Source organism: Acomys minous (genome assembly GCF_964271855.1).
Source record: "Acomys minous genome assembly, chromosome: 13".
NCBI lineage: Eukaryota > Metazoa > Chordata > Mammalia > Rodentia > Muridae > Acomys > Acomys minous.
Window position 1 is genome coordinate 15,413,915 of NC_140495.1, and position 21,905 is coordinate 15,435,819.

At 50.5% G+C, this 21,905-nt stretch overlaps 1 protein-coding gene across 4 annotated transcripts in view; it reads left to right on the forward strand.

Moving 5' to 3' along the window:
• Positions 1 to 6,380, forward strand: part of RBM5 (RNA binding motif protein 5) — a 35,390-nt gene extending 29,010 nt beyond the window's left edge. For all 4 annotated transcript variants that reach the window (XM_084752632.1, XM_084752635.1, XM_084752634.1 and 1 more), the window contains 7 exons: positions 1,718 to 1,867; positions 1,948 to 2,019; positions 2,589 to 2,768; positions 3,045 to 3,119; positions 4,309 to 4,406; positions 4,486 to 4,615; positions 5,916 to 6,380. In XM_084752632.1, the coding sequence (XP_084608758.1) occupies positions 1,718 to 1,867; positions 1,948 to 2,019; positions 2,589 to 2,768; positions 3,045 to 3,119; positions 4,309 to 4,406; positions 4,486 to 4,615; positions 5,916 to 6,041 (831 nt within the window). In that variant the 3' untranslated portion in view covers positions 6,042 to 6,380. The remainder of the gene's footprint in view (positions 1 to 1,717; positions 1,868 to 1,947; positions 2,020 to 2,588; positions 2,769 to 3,044; positions 3,120 to 4,308; positions 4,407 to 4,485; positions 4,616 to 5,915) is intronic.
• The last annotated feature ends 15,525 nt before the right edge of the window (positions 6,381 to 21,905 follow it).

Consider the following 21,905-nt stretch of genomic DNA (forward strand, 5'->3'; position numbering starts at 1 on the left):
TCCCAACAATTTGAGATGCTAAGATGCTCGCAAGTTTAAGTCCAGTGTACAATACCTTTTTTTTTTCTTTTTTTTTAAAGACAGGGTTTCTCTGTGTAGCCTTGACGGTCCTGGACTAGACCAGGCTGGCCTCAAACTCACAGTGATCCGCCTGCTTCTGCCTCTTGAGTCATGGGATTAAAGGCGCATACTGCCATGGCTGGCTTTTTTTTTTTTTAAATCATTATGGGCACCTTAGTAAAACCCAGGCTCAAATTAAATAATCCACTGGTAAGACAGCTCAGTGAGCCGAGTGTGGTGGCGCACGCCTTTAATCCCAGCACTCGGGAGGCAGAGGCAGGCAGATCGCTGTGAGTTTGAGGCCAGCCTGGTCTAAAAGTGAGTCCAGGACAGCCAAGGCTACACAGAGAAACCCTGTCTCGAAAAACCAAAAAAAAAAAAAAAAACCAGCTCAGTGGTAGAGTAATTGCCTGGTATGCAATCCATAAAAATAAAAAACTGGTTTGGGCAAGAAATGTAGCCCAAGAGCCAGGCATGGTGGAACACACCTTTAATCTCAGAACTCTCTCGGGGGGCAGAGGCAGGAGGATTGCTATGAGTTCAAGGCCAACTTTGTCTACAAAGTGAGTTGAGGACACCCAAGACTACACAGGAAACCCTGTCTTGAAAAGCCAAAGAAAGAAAGAAAGAAATGTAGCCCAAGGCAGAATGCTTGTCTGGCATTTCAAGAGCTAGTTTGATCTTCTGAAAGAACAAGACAACTTTGCAAAGCCTTAACTTTGAGTTAAGGCTACATGAACCCTTGTCTCAAATAATAAATAAAACAGGAAACTAGGGAGATAGCTTTTATCAGTAAAGTACTTTCTACACAAGCTTGAGTAGGATCCCCAGAACTTTAAGTTTAAAAGCCAGAGATGGTTTAGCTGTGCATACTACTCTTGTAGACAACCAGAGTTGGATTCCCAGCACTCAGGTCGGACACCTTCCCGTCTGTAACTCTGGTTCCAGGGAATTTGACACCCTCTCCTGGCCTCTGCAGGCACTGTATTCAGTGCACAGACCAGCACACATTTACATAATTTAAAATATGTCTTGGGGGGGAAAGGCGCACATTTCAAACTACTGAACATTTTATGTGTCTGTACTTGTATGTGCATGCTTGCTGGCCATGGCTTGTATGTGGAGGTCAGAGACAATTTTAAAGGTATCAATTCTCTTTTTCCATGGATTCCAGGAACCATGCCTCACCACATAAGATTCTTTTTATTTTATTATTTTAAGATTTATTAGCCAGGTGTGATGGCGTACGCCTTTAATCCCAGCACTTGTGAGCCATGGCAGGCAGATCGCTGTGAGTTTGAGGCCAGCTTGGTCTACAAAGTGAGTCTAGGACAGCCAAAGCTACACAGAGAAACCTTGTCTCGAAAAACCAAAAAATAAATAAATAAAAAAGATTTACTTATTTATTTATTATGTGCAGTGTTCTGCCTGCATGTATGCCTACCCACCAGGAGGTGGCGCCAGATCTCATTATAGATGGTCATGAGCCACATATAGCTGCTGGGAATTGAGCTCAGGACCTCTGGAAGAGCAGTCAGTGCCCTTAACCTCTGAGCCATCTCTCCAGCCCACCACATAACATTCTTGTTGGCTTATTTATTAGGTTGGGTTACAGAGAAGTAAGTGCTTTTTGATGGTGTTTATTGTTTGATACTAGATTGCCAAAGACATGGAACGCTGGGCTAAGAGTTTAAATAAACAGAAAGAAAATTTTAAAAACAGCTTTCAACCTGTCAATTCATTGAGAGAAGAAGAAAGGAGAGAATCTGCTGCAGCAGACGCTGGCTTTGCTCTCTTTGAGAAGAAGGTAATGATAACAGGAATAGCTACACTTCGTGACGGGTGTCTGTGTAACACTTGAGGCTTATGGCTTGTTCTGTTTCCCAGGGAGCCTTAGCTGAAAGGCAGCAACTCATCCCAGAATTGGTACGAAATGGAGATGAAGAAAATCCCCTTAAAGTAAGGAAGTGCCATCTGTGTTTTAACTAAGTGTGTGCTTTATATCTCACTTTAAATCTCTGCTACATCTTGGCTAATGCAGTTCCTTCCTAAATGGGATGGTTTTCTCTGTCAGTGGGTATTTGGAGCAGCTTTGGCATATAGAATCCACATTGAGGGCTTTGTTTTCTGGGCCTGAGATCAGGTGAGATGGACCGATGAATGAAGCCTGAATCTCTAAGCTGAGTAAATTGGTTTTTGAGGCATTTGTAAATAGAATGTCTAATGGTCTGGAAAGAAAATTGGGACAAAGCAAAACCTTACTTTCCTTGATAGACACTGGGCGAGCTGGCCGCTGTGCTGATCTGATGTTGCATTTGGGGTTTTTATGCGTGGTCAGTGGCTTGAAAACAGTCGTTTTAGAACCCATTTCTCGTGCTCCAAAGGGTTGGTACTAGAAGGCTGTTCCATACAGTTGATGAGGTGTCCTTCACTCCTAAAGGACACCACCAAGTAATGGAGGTCTCTCACATTTTGGCATTTTTTAATCTATGGACTGCCTAGTTGACCCATTGTCATTTTGTCCCCAGAGAGGTCTGGTTGCTGCTTACAGTGGTGATAGTGACAATGAGGAGGAGCTCGTAGAGAGACTTGAGAGTGAGGAAGAGAAACTAGCCGACTGGAAGAAGATGGCCTGCCTGCTGTGCCGACGTCAGTTCCCAAACAGAGATGCACTGGTCAGGCACCAGCAGCTCTCCGACTTACACAAGGTAGCATTGCTTGTAGAAGCTTATTGGGGGAAGGGAGAGAATTTAATGATGGGAGTGGTGACCCTGGTGAGGGTTCAGTAAATAACCTGCTGTTGCACTAGGTACCTGGCGTTGTAGAATCAAAGAGAAGCATCATGTCTTCACGCCCCAGGATTTGCTTTGGATGCTATGGTGTACTGAGATTTGGCTAGAATACAAAACAAAGTACTAATGTTATGACATTTCATATTAAAATGGTCTGAATTCTAAGTGTGTCTGTAAACTCTTTTGTAATAGCAAAATATGGACATCTACCGAAGATCCAGGCTGAGCGAGCAGGAGTTGGAAGCCTTGGAGCTGAGGGAGAGAGAGGTGAATGAATGGAGACTGTATACCAGGATGAAAATCCTGACATATCTGCCTTTAGTACTTTGTTTGTTTAGAGTCTTGCTGTGTTCACAAGCTGACCCTGACCTCTTGGGCTCAATTCTTCCAAGTAGCTAGCACTATAGATATACACTACTACATCAATCTTTTTATTTTGCTTTTATGGGTAGCGTTTAGTTCCTAAGGCAAAGAGGAGGGCTCTATCAAAAACACTTTGCAACCCAGCCAAGTAGCTCATGTAGACTAGACTATCCTGTGTTTTGTGAGCCCCACACTGGCTTTAATTAAAGAAAAAAAATGTGTTCTTGTTTGTCCTGGTAATGTAATCCTTTGTGAGTGATAAGGAAGGCTTCACAGGAAAGCATGTAATGATTGACCAGTGATGTGGAAGGGAGGAGTGGACAGCAGATGATAACCATGGCTGAGTGTTAGTAGCTGATTAGATAGGACCAGATAGACAGAAGTGTAAATGCACAGAGGCCTGTACATTAAAAATCATTTAGACCAAGGTGTGGTGGCGCACGCCGATAATCCCAGCACTCAGGAGGCAGAGGCAGGCAGATCTGAGTTCGAGGTCACCTGGTCTAAAGAGTAGGTTCCAGCCAGGGCTACACAGAGAAACCCTGTCTTTGGGGGCAGGGAAAACCCAGAAAAAAAATTAGAAATTTCTTGCCCCAAGATAAATCTGAGGTGTCTGTACTCAAGGTTTCTGCTTTCCCGTTGATTATAGTGCCTGCCTTCCAGGGTCTGCTGGATGTCCCAGAAAGTAGACCTGTCCTCCTGCTAACTGGAGGTGGAGAATTTTAGGGTCCTCATCTTTAGGACAATAACAAGCAGTGTGATTAAGAGTGGTAAAGGAAATAAAGGAATTTGGTACTTAAGACCACACTAGTGAGCCAGGCATCGTGGCACATGCCTTTAATCCCAGCACTCGGGAGGCAGAGGCAGGCGGATCACTGTGACTTTGAGGCCAGCCTGGTCTATAAAGCAAGTCTAGGACAGCCAAGGCTACACAGAGAAACCTTGTCTTGAGAAAAAAAAAAAAAAACCACACTATATAGTCAAGCTCCAGAGTAAAGGACACTTCAGGCACTTCAGGTTAATGTCTGCTTGTGTAAGACTATTGTAGGTTGAAATAAGAATACTACCTTGTTTTTTGTTGTTTTTTATGTAGATGAAATACCGAGATCGAGCTGCAGAAAGACGAGAGAAATACGGAATTCCAGAGCCTCCAGAACCCAAGCGCAAGAAGCAGTTTGATGCTGGCACTGTGTATGTGACGTGCACCATTTTCCAGTTCATTAGCTGGGGCTCTGGCTGTTTTAAGTAACTGTGTGTTTGCCACTGGCAGGAATTACGAGCAGCCCACCAAAGATGGCATTGACCACAGCAACATTGGCAACAAGATGCTACAGGCCATGGGCTGGCGGGAAGGCTCAGGCTTAGGAAGGAAGTGTCAAGGCATCACAGCTCCCATTGAGGTACGTGTAGGCCAAGGCACACCTTCCCTGAAAGCCCTCCCTTCATCCCCTATTGTTTTCTTTTGTTTTGAGAGGGAGTTTTGTTTTTGTTTTTGTGTAGACATGGTTTTCCTGGAATTCACTATATAACCAAGGCTGGGATCAAACTCACAGAAATTTGCCTCCCTCTGCCTAGTGTGCTAGGAATAAAGGCATGTACCACAGGCCTGGTGCCTTTGTCTTAAATAATAAAATTTGGAGGGCTAGCTTATCAGTCCCTGCTGTTGCAGAGGACCCAGGTTCAGTGTCCAGCTGGTAGTCTGTAATTCCAGTTTTGGGTTTTGACTCCCCCTTCTGGCCTGCATAAGCACAGCATGCACATGGTACACAAATACACATACAGACAAAATATTCATAGATATAAAATAAAAATGAATAAATAGTTCAAGGCCAGCCTGGTCTACAGAGCTGAGTCCAGGATAGCCAAGGTTAACACAGAGAAAAACAAAAACAAAACAAAAAGAATCATTAAATTATATGCTGGGACCAACAAGATAGCTCAATAGGTAACTTAATATGGAAGCCCGGCAACCTGAGTTAGGTCCCCAGAATCCACATAGAATTGGAAGAAGAGACCCATCTTTACAAAGTTGTTCTCTGACATGTATGTACCATGCCACACATGTGCCACACACACACAATTTTTTTTTTTTTTTAAAGAAAATTTAAGATGATAAGCTTGTATTTGGCAGGCTAAAACAGGAGGATCCCAAGGCCTAGCTGATCAACTCAGTGAGACCTTGTCTTAAACCTCCTCACCCCCACCCACCCATGTTAATTTAAATTTAGAAGAAATCACCAACCTGTCCAAGCCCAAACTGAGACAGCCCTGGGCTCAGACCCATTGGCCAAGGCAGGGATTGTATCAGAGACTGGCCCTGCAGTGCCCTGCTAGCACAGCTGTTTTCAGAGCTTTTCCTTTTTTTAGTACAGTTTACGAAAGCATGTTTCCCCAATACTCGGGAGTCTTATTGGCATCCATACTGTTCTAATTTGTGCCTGCAATTGCCTTGCCCAGGCCTCAGCAAATGCTTTAGAGACCTTACCAGCCATGCATGTTGACTGAGTAGGCATTTAGGGCGTGGGTGGGTCCCTCTTTCTTAGCCACTCTTATTGCCCCAGTTCTTAAAACTGCCTCCAGGTCCAGTGTCAGCCCTGTCTTCTTTTCATGAGTGGTTCAGCTCAGTCGTGAGGGTGGATGAAAAGTGGGTACAGTCCATGCCTTGCTTTCCAGCTACTAATATTTTTTTTGTTTCCCCAGGCTCAAGTCCGGCTAAAAGGAGCTGGCTTAGGAGCCAAAGGCAGTGCGTATGGGTTGTCAGGTGCCGATTCCTACAAAGACGCTGTTCGGAAAGCCATGTTTGCCCGGTTCACTGAGATGGAGTGAGGCTGGGGAAGCAATGATGAGCACAGGGAGCAAGCCATCTCCTCAATCTGCTCTTACTGCCTGTCTCTCTAAGGGCATGCCTTGTGCTATTAATAGTTTTAGGGTGAACCACTTCATTCTGTGGGGTTCTCCCTTCCACCTTAATTGAGCTCCATAATGTGGGTCATCTGGCAAACAGCCTTCCTTCCCACCTGAGGATTTGTGAACAGAGGGGACAATGGGCTTTTTATACTTCAGTGTACATAGTGTAAATGTAATTGTTTTACATGTTGTAGCCTGTGTTTGTCCCTCCCTCCTGGAGGCTTTAGAAGCTCGGGTGGTTATCAACACCAAAACCACCGCTGCTGTTGTTATGTCTTTTCTTGGCAATAGCCTTGTGTATATTTGTATATTATACATTTGTACAGAATTTTGGAAGATTTTCAGTCTAGCTGCCATGTCTGGCTCCTTTACAAAACAAATACCTTAAAAAATGGGTTTCCTGTGTCTTTATTGAGAGAATGGGTGATAAAAGCTGTCTGTCTGAGCCAGTCAGATCTGTTGTCTCTGTCTTTGGTAGGGTTTTTTGTATGTTTTTGTTTTTGTTTTCTATAGCCAGGCTGGTTTGGTACTTGTGCCTCTGCTTCCAGTTCCTAAACATGGATGAGAGTGCTTCTGCTCCAGTTTTCAGATTCGAGACCCACCAGGGCAGGGAGTGTGTGGCTGTGTTGCTTCTTCATTTGTTGCTTTACAATCTCAGGAGATCCAGTGTCACTTCTGGCCTCCCAGCACACTGGTACAGACCAGCATGCCCACAGAACACCTATACATGTGCTATCCGGGTCTTCCACAGGAGCAACCAGTGCTTTATTGCTGAGCTGTCTCTACGCCCTGTGATTGGATTTGGGGGTGGTTTCTCTGTGTAGCCTTGGCTGTCCTGGAAATCCCTATGTAGACCAGGCTGGCCTTGAACTCACAGAGACCCTCTGCCTCTGACGTGCAAGACTATGGGTACACCACCACAGCTGGTGTGTGGGTCGCAGACAGCCAGCGTGCAACAGCTTTAACTGCACTGAGAAGGTTCGTGTGTGGAGGCAGGCCTGATCATCCCTTCCATAGCTGAGGTGGACAATGGGAAGGACTTTAAATGGGTCAGTCCCAGCAAGCTGAGTAGAACCCTGGAGAGCTGTGCTGCAGCTTTGCTAGGCAAAGGGTTCAATGCAGAACTCCCAAGGGTGGTCATACATGGCAACCTACCACAGATGAGGCCACAAATTCCCAATCAGCCGGACAAGTGTCTGCCCTGGGGACCATCAGCCCTACCTCCAGAAGCCTCTAGAGAGAGGGTAGTGCCTTTACCACCTGAGCAGTTGTCATAAGCAGCCTAATTAGTTGCATCTGACAGGCAGCGTGCATGCGTGTCAGGCCAGAACAGGTGTGGTGGGCTCCTGATTACCTGCACCAGAGTCATCTAAGCTTGGGTGGTAGTGTGCCCAGCAGAAGCCAGCCCGCCCCTGACCATCTCAAGCCTTCAGTTGACTGCCCCACACTAACAGGAGCCCTCCACTCCTTACTCTCCTGGATAGGAGCGAAAAGGCTCAGACTTCATGTTGCTCTGCAGCCATACCTGTTACCATGTATCTGAGCCTGATTTTTGGAGTTTCAGACTTGAGGCTCAGGTCTCATGCACAGCCATGTTTCCAGGATCCTGGTACTATATAACTCACCCCTGATGACTAAGGCTGAAGTCCTAAGGGCACAGATCCCCTCCTACTGATCCTCAACCCCAGTACCAAGGATGAAACGGCTCTGCCCTGCCTATGGGGTGCTTTTCTGCTATGTTTGGGTCTTAGGTGTGTGAGGCAGTGCAAATTTCCCTGTCAGCCTAGGCTGATCTGCAGGAAGCCTCCAGGGTTCCTGAGTCCAGACTGCCCTTGGCCGGGACAGCTGCTACAGTGTCCAGGGCTTTGAGGACCATCCAGTAGCAGCTGTCATGGCTGTGCATCAAACAAGTTTTAAAGCCCAGATGAGTAGCCAAGGCCTGAGCTAAGCTCTCCAGGCATGCACAGTATGGCTGGTGGGTCTCAAGGGTACTGGAGCCCAGCTACCCCTATTATGAAGGGGTAAATGCCCTCAGGAACAGGTGGAGTCAGTCACAAAAGGGAGCTTCCTCAGGAAACCCAGTTCCTGAGAACACAGTGCTACTTGTGACCACAAGGTGGCAGCACTCCATCGTCTATCTGGCCACATCAGTTTGGGTGGTAGTGAGCGGCAATGTCCCAAGCACAAGGCTTCTTCCTAAACTGAATATAGGAAAATAGTGCTAAACTCAACATAAAGTGCTTTGTTGCCAAGGCTGTAAACTACTCAGGGGTCCATTCTTCTGCCCTCCAAAAGCACCACAGCTAAAAAGATGTTTGTAGTATAGTGTATACTCCTAGCACTTGGGAGCCAGACACAGGACTATTGTAAATTTAATTGAGGCCTTGCCTGAAAAAGGGAAAGAGGTTGCTCAGCAGATAATTGAGACATCTGCACTCACCCAGACAGATCCAAACACAACATAATTTAAAATCTTTTTATAAAACTCACCTGGTGAGGTGCCATACCTGTTTAATCCCAGTATTTGGGAGGCAGATAGAGTTGGGTTTCTATACATTTCAGACCAGCCTAGTCTAGATAGTGAGATTCGGGCCAGCCAATGCTACATAATGAGGTTGTCTTTATCTTTTTTTTTTTTCCTTTGGTTTTTCGAGACAGGGTCTCTCTGTGTAGCCTTGGCTGTCCTGGACTCACTTTGTAGACCAGGCTGGCCTCGAACTCACAGCGATCCGCCTACCTCTGCCTCCTGAGTGCTGGGATTAAAGGCGTGCGCCACCATGCCCGGCTTGTCTTTTATCTTTTTATTAATTGGTGGGGAGAGTCATTTGAGGCAGGGTTTCTCTGTGTAACAGCCCTGGCTGTCCTAGACTCAATTTGTAGACCAGGCTGGCCTCGAACTCATAGAGATCTGCCTGCCTCTGCCTCCCTAGTGCTGGGATTAAAGGCTTGTGCCACCACCTGGCTTGAGACTCGGTCTTTTAATTAAAAGAGAATAAAAAGGGACCTCTACAGCACCTACCTGTGGGGCTGTGGTGTAAGGACCAGGCTGCCGTGTGCACTAGAAATGGCTGCAGCCTCCTAGCAATCTTTTCCTACCCGGGTAAATAATTTCTTAGGTCGATAAATGCATTTCTGCCTCTCATGCTCCCTTCATCCATCTACATAATTATTGACTCAATAACGTTGGCATAGTTCACATCAGACCTGAAGCTTATATCTATCTCCACAGCCCACAGGGAGTTGCATACATTTTTGCCTAGAGCTCTCAGATGGCAGCTGGGGATGCCCACAGCCCCTTACCCTGAGTCCTCAAAAAAGTGGCAGGAGGGGTAGAGCTATAACCGCCTGCTAAGGTCAGAACAGCCTCTACTGGAGAGGGTAGCCACACCTAGACAGCAGTTTCAAGCAGGAACTACGGAGCCTTCAGCTCTGACTCAGTCCCGGCTCCATTTTTATTCAGTTTAGAGAGGAAATTGATGCTCAAATTACTAAAGGTTACAACTGGTGGATGCTGAAGCTGGATTTCAACCTGGGTACCTTGTCAAACCTCAAGCTCTGAGGCCATCAATTCCAGGTTCAGGGTGAGTATTATAGTTACCTGCTGGGTAGGACAGTGACAGGCTTAGCTGAAGAACAAGCTGAAAGCTGGCATCTCCAGACCCTCTTAGGAGCTGACTGAGAGACCCTGGTGTTCACAGCCTGTTGGAACTGTCAGGCTTCAGCACCCATACTCTACAACTCTAGAGTGATCCAGGCCTTCAGATGTACCCCCCAATACCCCAGGGAGAGAAAGACAAAAGACAAAGAGCAAGACCTAGAGGATGCTGGGAAGAGGAGCTGAAGAGAGCTGCAGCTGCTGCAAGGGGGCGGGCGGGAGGCTGAGGGGGCAAGATAAGAAGGGGAGGAGCAGCCAGCCAGAGGGTCTGGGGGAGTCTTTGCTCTGCTCTTCCCGGGAGGCTGTGGAGATAAGACAACTGTGCAGTGGGTGAATTTGGCATGCTAATGAGACTCGGCGAGTTGGGGGAGGGGCAGCTAAGCCTGCTACCTACTTTTCAGAGGCCAAGAAGCCCCCAAAGCCCAGGTGTGGTTCCCACCTCCAGGCTCCCAAGTCCCAGGTAAGCATCAGCAAGCACCCAGTGTCAAGTTGGACAGAAGCTATTTGAGAATGATTCATGGGAGCAATTACGCCCTCCTTGTTTGTTGACGATCCCAGAGGCAGGCTGGGCGCAGGTGTGGGAGCCCACCACTGCCTGCCCTGCAGATGAGGTCCTATCTGGCCTGGAACATAGCAAAGTTGAGTCTGTATCCTGAGGGGTACCACAACTGTGGCTTCCTTCCCTTCCACTTCTCTACCCCTTGTCTAGGCTGAGGGGCCACCACCTGCATTCAGGTAGTATGTGTTAAGACCTAGCCATCCAGCTGCAGAAGGCAGTATGCGTAATTTCCTAGAAGCCTACAAGTATGCAAGGGCCATGGCATTAGGCATCTGCAGTCTAATGTGTAAAGCTTGTATGTCATATATACCCCTATTTTAACCCCTAGCACATAGCAAAGGGCAGGGAGATTCATCAAAGTTTACCCCTGAGTGCCAAGCACAGTCTGGAGAGAATCCGATGTGCTCACTTCTGAAGGAAGGAGACCAGCTCTGGCAGCTGACTGCAAACCAAAGATGGAGATGGGAACTGCCAGACAGCAGTGCACATCACTGCCCAGTACTTACTCTTGTGCACTGACTCATTCTGCAGGGGCACCGACTCATTCTGCAGGTACCCCTTGTTTGATGGCTTTTTGTTTGTTTGGTTGGTTGGTTTTGTTTTTTGAGACAGTGCTGAGTTGTTTTGTTTTTTTAAAGGTTTTTGTTGTTGTTTTGGTTCTTTTGTTTGTTTGTTTTTTGTTTTTGTTCTTGTTTTTGTTTGAGCCAGGTGGTGATAGCACACACCTTTAATCCCAGGACTCGGGAGGCAGAAGCAGGCAGATCACTATGAGTTTGAGGCCAGCCTGGTCCACAAAGTGAGTCTAGGACAGCCAAGGCTACACAGAGAAACCTGGCTCAGAAAAAATAAAAGTTTTTTGCGGGGGAGAGGGTTCATCTGTGTATGCATCACGACCCCCTGGCTGATGGCACAAATCTTTTTGTTTTTTGAGACAGGGTTTCTCTGTGTAGCCTTGGCTGTCCTGGACTCCCTTTGTAGACCAGGCTGGCCTCGAACTCACAGAGATTCGCCTGCCTCTGCCTCCCATGGGCTGGGATTAAAGGGACGTGCTACCACGCCCAGCAATGGCACAAATCTTTACTCCCATATTCCCAAAGTCATATGCCACCACACCTGGCAAGATTTGTTTTTTAATGTGTATGGCTGTTTTGCATGCATACACACACACACACACACACACACACACACACACACACACACACACGTCTGTGTACCATGTGCATGCCCAGTGCCACTGGGGACCAAAAGAGGGCAGCAGATCCCATGGACCAGGTGTTACAGATGGTTGTTAGCTACCATGTGGGTGCTGGGACTCAAACCTGGGTCCTCTGTAAGAACAGCTCACTCCAGAGGCAGAGGCAGACAGATCACTGTGAGTTCAAGGCCAGCCTGATCTACAGTCCAGGACAGCCAAGGCTACACAGAGAAACCCTGTCTCGAGAAAAAACAAAACAACAGCAGTGCTTTTAACTGCTAAGCTATCTCTCCAGAATCCATCCCCTTTTTCCAGGTATGGATCTTAGACATCTGAGCCAGCCACTGCCCAGCTTCCGAGCTGACTCAAAACGACAAGAGGAAGACTGAGGGATGAGCTTAATGTCCTTAGGTCTCAGAATATAGCAGCTGCCATGACGCCCCAGGAAGACAGGGTGAGGCAACAGACTGGTAAAATGAGGCTGAAAATAGGCCTCAGCAGGCTCACACAAATGCAGGGTTCTCACCTCCAGAGGCTGGTGTCTGACTCCAAGACTGGACTCTGCCAGCCCTTCATGCCAGGTTTCTTGCCCATCCCCACCCTCCCAGTGAGCTTCCCCCCCCCCCCAATCACACACACACACACAAACACCCTGCAAGAATCGCTCAGGTTGGATGTTCATATCTCCCTAGAACCTGAAAGCTGCCACCGAGCCCCCTTCTGAGCCCCTCGCTGCTGCCCTCTACCAGACTCAAATACAAACTGTGAGCGGTAACCACACACCCTGCACGTCACACACGCCCCACCCCTCCCCACACACGGATTTTTCTGGTTCTTATTAATGTAAATGAAATCTGCTCGGAGCTAGCGTCCTTAATGGAAAGCGTTCCTGGAATTTGTGCACACATGGGGCAGGGGGCGGGGTGGGGGCTGAGATTAACTCTTGTGCAGCCAGGCTCAGGCTAATCAGGTTGCCGAGACCCTGGAGCAGCCAAGGGACTTGGTAAAGACCAGGAGAGTTATTCCTAGAATTATGGCCTTGGTGGCAAGAGTGGCTGAGGAGCTACATTTACAGTCTGCCCCTCTGCACCAGCCCAACAGACAGGTGCAGAGAGTTCTTACCTGAACAGGGTGCACTGGACAGAAAAGGGAAATTCTTGATCAGGATGCAGCCCCAAACCTCAAAGAAGAGAAGTAACTAGCCAACAGACGGGTGTCTTATGCTCTCTCAGCTATATACCCACATTTGGGAGGTGTAACCGAGACACCCCATACAAAAGCCCACCTTTCAGCCTCTCTCGCTCTCCTCCACTCCATAGATGTTCTGGGACCATTTGTGGAGTGACTGGGGCAGGGACAGTGAAGAGAGGGAGCTTGGGACCTCAGGTTGGATGCCCATGGCCAGTTGGCATGAGGGGATCGGGGCAGAAAAGCTCTGGCTTGGAGCCTACAACATGCCCTGCTTGGCCTCCTTCCCCAAAGCTGAATGCTTGTTCTGGCACAGCCTCGGGCTGGCCCCAGTGGAGCTGTGTTTTACTGCCTTTCGTGGCCCGGACAGGGATGTCTGCTTCATTGGCGGGGGCAGGCGAAGAGTCTAAGATTTCAATTTCTCCCAGGTGTGGCTCAGTCTGGAGGATGCCTTAGGGAGGCTGGCTGAGCCGCCCTACCCCGCCCCCACACCTACAGGTTGGTGTGTAGCGTACCCAAGAAGCTCCCAGGCGGGAGGGGGGGGGGAGGCAGGAAGAGGGGGAGAAGAGGAGAGGGAGGGAGGACTTCCCTGAGAGGAGGTAGTGGCCCTTTGAAGGACAGGGTCTGGGGGTGGAGGCAGAGGGACAGGAGGCTTAAAGTGAGTTGGGGGACCAGAGCTAAAAGATGAGGATGGAAAACAGCGAGGCTGGGGAGCTGGTGAACACCAGCTGAGGGGTTGGTGGGCAGGAACTAAAGGGGGGGCAGTGAGGGACAGGGGCCCAGAACAGAACTGACTTTCAAGAGGGACAAAAGGCTGAGACGCCTCCTCCCCACCCACACCTGTCAGGCAGCTGGGGGAGGAGACTGACCCACTTAGCTGCCTCTCCCCGTAGGCTTCTGCTAATGAGCGCTCTGGGCTTTGGGAGGGAGCTTCGCCCCCAGGCTGTGCCTGAGGCTGTCCCTTCCCCCAAGTCCCCTCATTATCTACTGGGGTGTTCATTGGCTCTGGCTGTCCTCCATATCTTTAGCAGTGCTTGAGAAGGAAACACTGGACCCCCAAATATGCCCTCTGTACCCTTAGTCCCCATTTCCCCAAGCTGGGGAGCCTTTGTCTCCCCGATCCCGGCTGTGCTGCTCAGCTCTGTGCAGCGGAGAGCTTTGATTCCACCTGTAGGTCTCACCAGCATGCCAATGAGGAGAGGCAGCTGCAGGGTGCCCGCGCCTCGCCAGAGAGCTAGGCCGAGGATCTGACAAGACCCCTCCCCCAGGTGGCCATCCTGTTTGGCTCACCTAGGCCTGCATTGCCTGTGGTTAAAGAGGAAAAAGGCCCATGCTGGGTGAAGGGGGCCCTGACTCGTTGGGGAGCACGGATCTGGAGGATGGAGCAACCGGGGCTCAAGAAGGAGGAAAGGCCCGGAGCAGTTCTAGAGGAGGGTGTGGGGGTAGGAGAGATGGTGGCAAGAGGGAAAAGGCTTGATGAAGGCACAGACCCCCCCTCTCTCCCCCCACCCCCTCCAGCCCCCAGCAAGCTCTGCCCACACTTGGAGCTAGAAAAAGGCCTTGCTCTGAAGGAGCAACTGTGGCTGGGAGTGAACGGTGCAGAATTCCTAGGACATTTGGGCAGTGCAGGTCTAGGCTCTGTGGGGAGTGAGGTCACACCAGGAGGGTGATGATGGTACGTGTCAACTGTGGGGGGGTGGGGGGGAGCAGAGCTCTCACACACTGCTGGTGGGACAGCCCTCTAAGAAGACTACAATGTCTCCAGTAGCCTTGCTGCTTTGGCCTCCTCCGCTGCTTTCCCGGGTACACAAGATCTGCTTGCTGGATTATACCCAAGCTCTGCTTTACTCTGTCCCGCTGTCCATCTGTCTTCTCCCTCCAGAGGATCCCAGGACAGCAATCTCCCTCCCAGCACCCTCATTAGGAAAGGGCTTAGAGATCCTTCTACGGCATCTGCCCCCCCCCCCCCCCCCCCCCGCTCCCCACCTCTCTCCTAGCCAGCTGCAGGCTCTAGCCCCTGGAGCCTGATAAATATTTATGCAGAGATAAGCAGAATCTGCCAGGTCCTGGCCCAAACCTTTGTCCTGAAAGCAGGGAAGAGGCAGCCTCAAAACCGCAAGTCTTTAGCTTCTGGGGCAGTCTGATCTAAGCAGTCTTAGAGCTTCCTGTTGGACATGGGTGGGTGGGTCAGATACAGAGAACGTCCTACTGGTATAGGACGGGGCTCAGGAGTGAGGGGTTCAAAAGAGCCACTTAAGATGCCACACTAGAGCCAGGCATGGTGGCGCAGGCCTTTAATCCCAGCACTCGGGAGGCAGAGGCAGGCAGGTCTCTGTGAGTTCGAGGCCAGCCAAGGCTACACAGAGAAACCCTGTTTCAGGCGGTGGGGGGAGGGATAAGATGCCACACTAGCCAGGGCCCAGCACCCCTGCACCCCTCCCCACTGCCAGGCTGAGTCAGCCAAGAAGGAAGACAGCCCTCCTGCTCTTCACCATCCACTAAGCTACCTATGGCTCTGCTCTGGCTAATGACTTAGCTAGCCACTAAGACAAGTCAACCAGTGGGGGCTGGAAGGAATGGCAAGAGAACCACTCACTACACTTCTAAGAAACTACTATAGGGGAAGAACCCCAGCATGCTATCATAGGTTATAGAACCCAGGACATGCTCTCCCGGGCTGGTCCCCTCCTCCTCCACATATGCCTCCCCATGGGAATGCCAGGACCAACAGCAGGAAAGACTAAAGGTTGTTCAATGAGGAAGGCAGAAGAACCCAGGGGGAGTGGTGGCATGCGCCTTTAATCCCAACACTCCGGAGGAAGTAGAGGCAGCCAGACCTCTGTGAGCTCGAGGGTAGCCTGGTCTCATATCTAGTTCCTGGTCAGCCAGAGTTACATAGGAGACTCTGTCTTAAAAATAATAAGTAAACCAGCTAGTCTGCGTGGTGAGCGGTGGGGTCTGTCGCTGCTGTATGACACAGCCAGGCTCCAGGCCATAGTCATGCTGCTAGGAAACAAAACAACCCAAGTTTGAGGTAAACACTGTTCTGAGTTCATGAACAAATACTGCATTGGAGACAGGAGCACACATCTCCCAGGCGGGGGTGTGTGGGGGGGGGGTAGAGAACATGGGTAAATATTGGTGATTTCCGGACATAAATATTGTCTTTTGTTCGTGGGCGTACATTTGGCACCTTGAACAGAATGAAAACGCTACATGCGCAGGGTGGGAGACTAACATGGTGGATGTGGTAGCTCGGACCTCATGTGGAGTTAGGGCTGGGGTCAGGGTGAAAAATGAGCTTGAGCGCCTGTGTGGGCAACACCACAGCGACAGTCCTTAGCTAAGGCATTCAAAGCAAGCCTTACTTAGCTGGACATGGTAGCTCATGCCTGTAATCCCAGCACCCTGAGGCTGGGGCAGGAGTTTGAGGCTAGCCTAGGCAACATCATAAGTTAGACCGCAGTGTGAGATCTAGTCTCAAAAAAACAAAACAACTCCGGAGGCAGAGGCAGAGGCAGGCAGCTCTCTGTGAGTTCAAGGCCAGCCTGGTCGACAAAGCGAGTCCAGGACAGCCAAGGACTACAAGAGAAATCCTGTCTCAAAAAATCAAAAGCCGGGCGTGGTGGCGCACGCCTTCAATCCCAGCACTCGGGAGGCAGAGGCAGGCGGATCACTGTGAGTTCGAGGCCAGCCTGGTCTACAGAGCGAGTCCAGGACAGCCAAGGCTACACAGAGAAACCCTGTCTCAAAAAACAGAAAAAACAAAACAAAAAAATCAAAACAACAACCACAATAGCAAAAACATCCCTGAAATGGAGTCATTAGCAGTGGAAATGCCCCCATGGAGAAGGCCAGGCACTTCTGTGTCAGGGCCTGAGGCCCAGGTGACCTGTGGAGCCCACCATGGTTTCGCCCCCTGTTGTCATGTATACTCGCTATAAGACTTTTAGGCCAGGCAGACCTGCCCAAGCTAGGTTCATGGATTTGGGGTGCCTAGGGTGAATCCTGACAAACACCAAAGCGCCTTCTACTCTCTGGCTCCTGCCTGTCCTGTGGAGCCCCAGACTGTCCTGCTCACAGAAAGCCTGGGAGCTGCCCAACAGAAGAGTCAGGTGCATTCTGTACAGGCTGGGGGCAGAGATGGACCCAGCCTGGGGCTAGAGTCCTGGGGTCAGCCTGGTGCCTAAGCCTCGCCCCCCATGGTCATATCTGCAGGATACAGAGCAGAGCAGAAAGGAAGAGTGCCTGTTCACTGGGACAACAGTGGCTGAGTCACACAAGGCCTGGCTCAGCCCAGATTCAGTGAAGACGAAGATGGACGCAGACTTGTCAGCCAAGGACAGTTTGAAAGTGTCTGTCTGGAGAGGGGTCTCCGCCATCTTAGGACAAGCATGTGCATGCAGTCTATGTGTGTGTCCACGTGTGGGAATGTTGATATGTTTGATAGGATATGGGAATATGTGGATATGTTTGAGTTCCCTCCTCGTGCCCAGTCCTAAGAGGGGACAAGATCAGTGACTCCTCCCTGCCACCTTCAATGGCTTCATGCCAAGAGCCCTGGAGCCGATGAAGGTTCCAACGTCGCTCTTATTGGTCTTTGCTTCCTCCAGGCTGGTGAAAACAGGACACAGAGACATGTAGGGTGGCCTCCTCTGTGCTTCACAGAAGGGCAACTGTGAAGATGGCTGCAGCCATTTTAAGTAGCCACCTTGGGACCAAGCTCCATGATAAGTTCAGTCTCCAAGACCCACATGATTGGAAAGAACCAACCTCCAACCTCCACAAATGCACTCAGACACAAATACACAAATAAACATATAAATACACACAAACAAACATAAGAAAGACGGTAAAAAAAATAGCCGGGCACGCCTTTAATCCCAGCACTCGGGAGGCAGAGGCAGGCGGATCGCTGTGAGTTCGAGGCCAGCCTGGTCTACAAAGAGAGTCCAGGACAGCCAGGGCTACACAGAGAAACCCTATCTCAAAAAACCAAAACCAAGCTGGGCATGGTGGCGCACACCTTTAATCCCAGCACTCGGGAGGCAGAGGCAGGCGGATCACTGTGAGTTTGAGGCCAGCCTGGTCTACAAAGTAAGTCTAGGACAGGCAAGGATACACAGAGAAATCATGTCTCGAGAAAAAAAAAAGAAGAAAGAAGAAAAGAAAAAACAAAACAAAACAAAATTGGCCTGGTGAGCAGTCTGGGAGGGTATGTATTCCAAATCCCCACCCCCTTTGCTGACTTGTTCATGAGACGCCCCCTCTCCCCACCACTAGAGCCAGGTCTCCAAGGCCACAGACGGCCACTATAACCTCTGAAGCTCTAAAGCTCGGCTCCACTAATGCATTAATGGAAAAGCCTGAGACTCCAGGAGCCACGAGGCTCCCAGGTGTGTCTAACGAGCATCTTATGGTGTCATTGAGTAACCCAAGAGACTCACTCTGCTAGCAGCGGACTGTCAGGCCATGAAAGCAGCTGGCCTGAATGTCCAGTCAGTCCTCAGCATAGGGCCTATGTGTGTGAAAGGTCACAGATGCAATGTTGACCCCATAGTAGTCAGGGCTGAGGCTGCATCAGGACATCCTCAGTTCACCTGGGGCTCTAGCTGCCAGGTTTGCCCTGAAATCTCTGCGAGTGTCTTCAGGGACAACAAAAGGACCCTTTCTGCCTCTCTCTGGACCAGTACATCAAATTAGAGTCTGGCGACTCTGAAGACCAAGTGTGTAGATAAGGTGACTGTTTCCTCCAGACAGTGTGGCAACCATCATCCAGGTGTGTGTGTCAGCCCTTCAAGTGTGTGCACATCTTCAGCATACTGTAAAACTGTCCTCTAGGTATCCAGGCCTGGTTCCTGCCGTCTACTACTTCCTCAGGACCTGGGATGAGAGATGACTCTCCTGCCTGTAGCTTTCCAAAGTCAGAAGCCAAGCCAGATAGTTTCTAAGCTCTGAGTTTGGCCCAGCTAGGAACCCAACATCTCAGTTCAGTTTCCCAGGCTGGAGATGATATGAGATGAAGGTAGGTGGGTGGTGGGAGCCAGGGGATTACTCCTCAAAATTCTTTCTCTCACGACCCTGCTACTAGAAAGAAAAGATTTAGCCTGGCCTTCTGGTCCCCTGAAAAGATGGGGGGGGGTGAATAATTCTAGGCCCTCTTGTCCCCCACCCCCAACTGCTCTAGCCCAAGCCCGCCTCCTCTGCCCACCCCCTCCGGCCATATCCCAAATCCCCAATCCCAGCAGCAGACCTCGGTGTTTGCCTGTTGCCATGGTGATGGGATGCACCTTTCTGTTACTATGGCAACCAGCCAGGGGTTTTTAAAATTCAGTTGAGGTAATTTCCACCCCTCAATCCTCATCCTCAGACACCTTGTTTCTTCTCTTTTCTCTGGCTGTTAGGAGTGTTGGGGGGTGGGTGCCCATAGCCACCAGCTACGGGTGGAGGGTTAAAGGTCTGGCAGCAAGACAGGTCCAGTGCCTTCCTGAGGAGATCCAGGCTAGATCTTGGAGAAAAGGATGGCTCTCTCCCCACCCCTCCCCAGGCCCAGGTCGGGATGAGATAAGAGTCTCACATGGCTCGGGCAGGGCAGGCAGAGGCCAGCAGATCTGGGGCCTGGGTGAGGGTGCACTTCATGAGGTTATGTGGCTATAGAGGGGTACAGGAACATGGGAAAGTCCACAGGGACCCTTGCCAGGCCTCCCACTACGTCCCCAGGGCTCATCCTAGGATCTGAAGAAATCAGAGCTCAGACCCTAGGCCGAGGGACAGATGTTGTTTGTGCTACACCATAGTGCTAAGGAGCTTACATAGCAGAACCCCAGGCTGACCTCGGATTTGGGCAAAGGGCATCTCGGGAGGGAGGGCTGGAGGGAGGGGGCCCAACCATATTGTCCAGCAACTTCCTGTCCCCTTCCATCCCTAGACACCTGACTCATTAAGTGTACTCATTGCAAATTCATGAGGGTCAGCATCCCCTGCCTCTTACTTGGCTGAGGAAGAGCCTGTGATGGCACAGGACAGACAGATGCCTTCGACTCCAGCCAAACAGAGTAGTCTAGGTCTGAGAGACAATGGGGTCACAGGCAGAGCAGAAATGCTGAGACTGCCTCACCTGGCTGTCACTCTTTCACACCTTGGCCTGTCTCTGGAGCAGGCAGACAGACAGAGGAGCTTTTAAGAACAGGGTGGGGGTGGGGGGGGTGTGCAGAGTAGAGGGGAAGAGTTCCTGATGGTCTTGCAGCAGGCCCCTCCCTTGGCTCTGTGCCTGTGCCACTATCCCTTCCATCACTTGGGGGTTGGGACAGGGACAGGACTTTCTTCTCAGGTTGTTTATGGATTCTCAATGTAACCAGCCCCAGGGCTACTTTGCCAAAGCCAGGGACTGATGGGTGTCAGAGACAACAGGAAGCCACTCCGGGCTTCTCTGTCCCTTTGGCCATAGCAATCCTTCTGAGGGTCGAGCTGGATGAGCCAACTTCAGGATGCTACAGGTAAACCGAAGGCCCTACCTGAAGCCCTGCCCCAAGGGAAGCCAGAGAGACCAGAGTGTTGAAGGGGTGGGCATGGCTCTCCCTGGCCCCAGGCCCAGATTATATTTCACTTGGGATAGGGAGGGAGTGATAGAATAAAATTGTGATGGGTGGGGGTACCCTTGGTGGGTACCCTCTAATGTAAAGAGGTTTATTGGGGGGAAAGGGAGAACAAAAAGCCATCTTATAGTGGGGACATGAAAGAGAGATACAGACAGACAGACAGACAGACAGACAGACAGACAGACAGACAATGATAGGCATGAAAGACACACACTAGAGAGGGCAGAGAGAGAGAAATCTGGGGTGGCTGGGGGTCCCTCTTATACACAGCACCTAGCTTACCTAGTGGTGGCAGGTGATGATTTAAGCTGCTGCTAGGTCCCTGAGAGCAGGCCACCGGGGCCACCTGACAACTAACAGGGAGTCCCTACTGCCCTTTCTGCCTAGGCCCCACAAGGCCCTTAAAGGGTCCTGTCAGACCCTGAACACCTGGGTCTGTTGTCTTCCTCGCGCAGGATAATAAAGTCCGTGTTTGACACTTTTTGTGAGTTATTATCCCCACCAGCCTTGTAGGCCCCACTGGCCCAGACAAAGCCATCACAGTTTTCAATGGCAGGCATCATTAATTCTTGGGTCCCCCTGCCAGCTGGTGTGATGGGTGGAGGAGGAGGAGGGGTTAAACCAGGACCGCAGACAAAGAGGTGCAGGGGCAAGAGGGGGTGACAAGCTTGGATGAAGGAGTGCTACCTGCCTTCTCCAGACTCCTAGACTAGAGAAGCCCCAGGCTAGGCGGCAGGGGGGTTGAGGTGGGGGGGGGGGCTGGGGGGGGGGAAAGCCCAGGTGAGGAGGATGTCCCAGGCAAGCAAACTCTGGTCCCTAAGCTTCTCCCTCCTGGGGATTTCCCAATGCTCCTGTCCCAGGCACTTAACTTTCTCTAACCAGTCTCCCAGAGTCGTGCAAGACAGGAGCAAGGGGCGGCTCATGTGATTTCACCAAAGAGCTCCCTGCACTGGGGAAGCTGATTTTGAGCCACACTGCCCGACTGCTGAAGCCTCCACACTTGAGACCCCCATGGCTAAAGTCCTGGGGATACGATGGCAGTGTGTATTCCTTGAGCAAGTGTGACTTGCTTAAGCTTGCCATCAGATCCAAAAAGACCTCTGGCCTTGGAAAGCACACTCATTTGGGACCTGCGGCTAAGAGAGCATGGGGGGGTGGGGGTGGGGGACGGCTGAGGGCGGGGCCTGTGGAGGCTGACCTGAGGTCCTCGGTTGGGGCTGGCCAAGGCTCAGCTGGATGGGAACGGAAGGGGCTCAGTCTGCGCTGGGCGCTGCCTAGACTCCTGGCACCTTGCCCCTCCCCCCACGCGTGCGTATGCAGGAGGGAGCTGGAGAGTTCCTTAGAACAGCCTGATTCTGAAAGGCGAAGTTAAGACGCTCCGATTGCTCTGCCTCGGTGGAGAAATGTCCCTGGGGCTCCAGGATCAGCTATCAGGGCCCCAAAACCCGTCTCTTTCTGTGTTGGGGGTGGGGGCATTTAAGAGAACGCTGAGACTATGCCAACAAGTAGCTATAGTCTAAGGCGTGTGCCAGCTCAAACAGAGAATGTGTCCACGTTCTCTGGGCAACCACTTTAGGCCAGGGGTGTG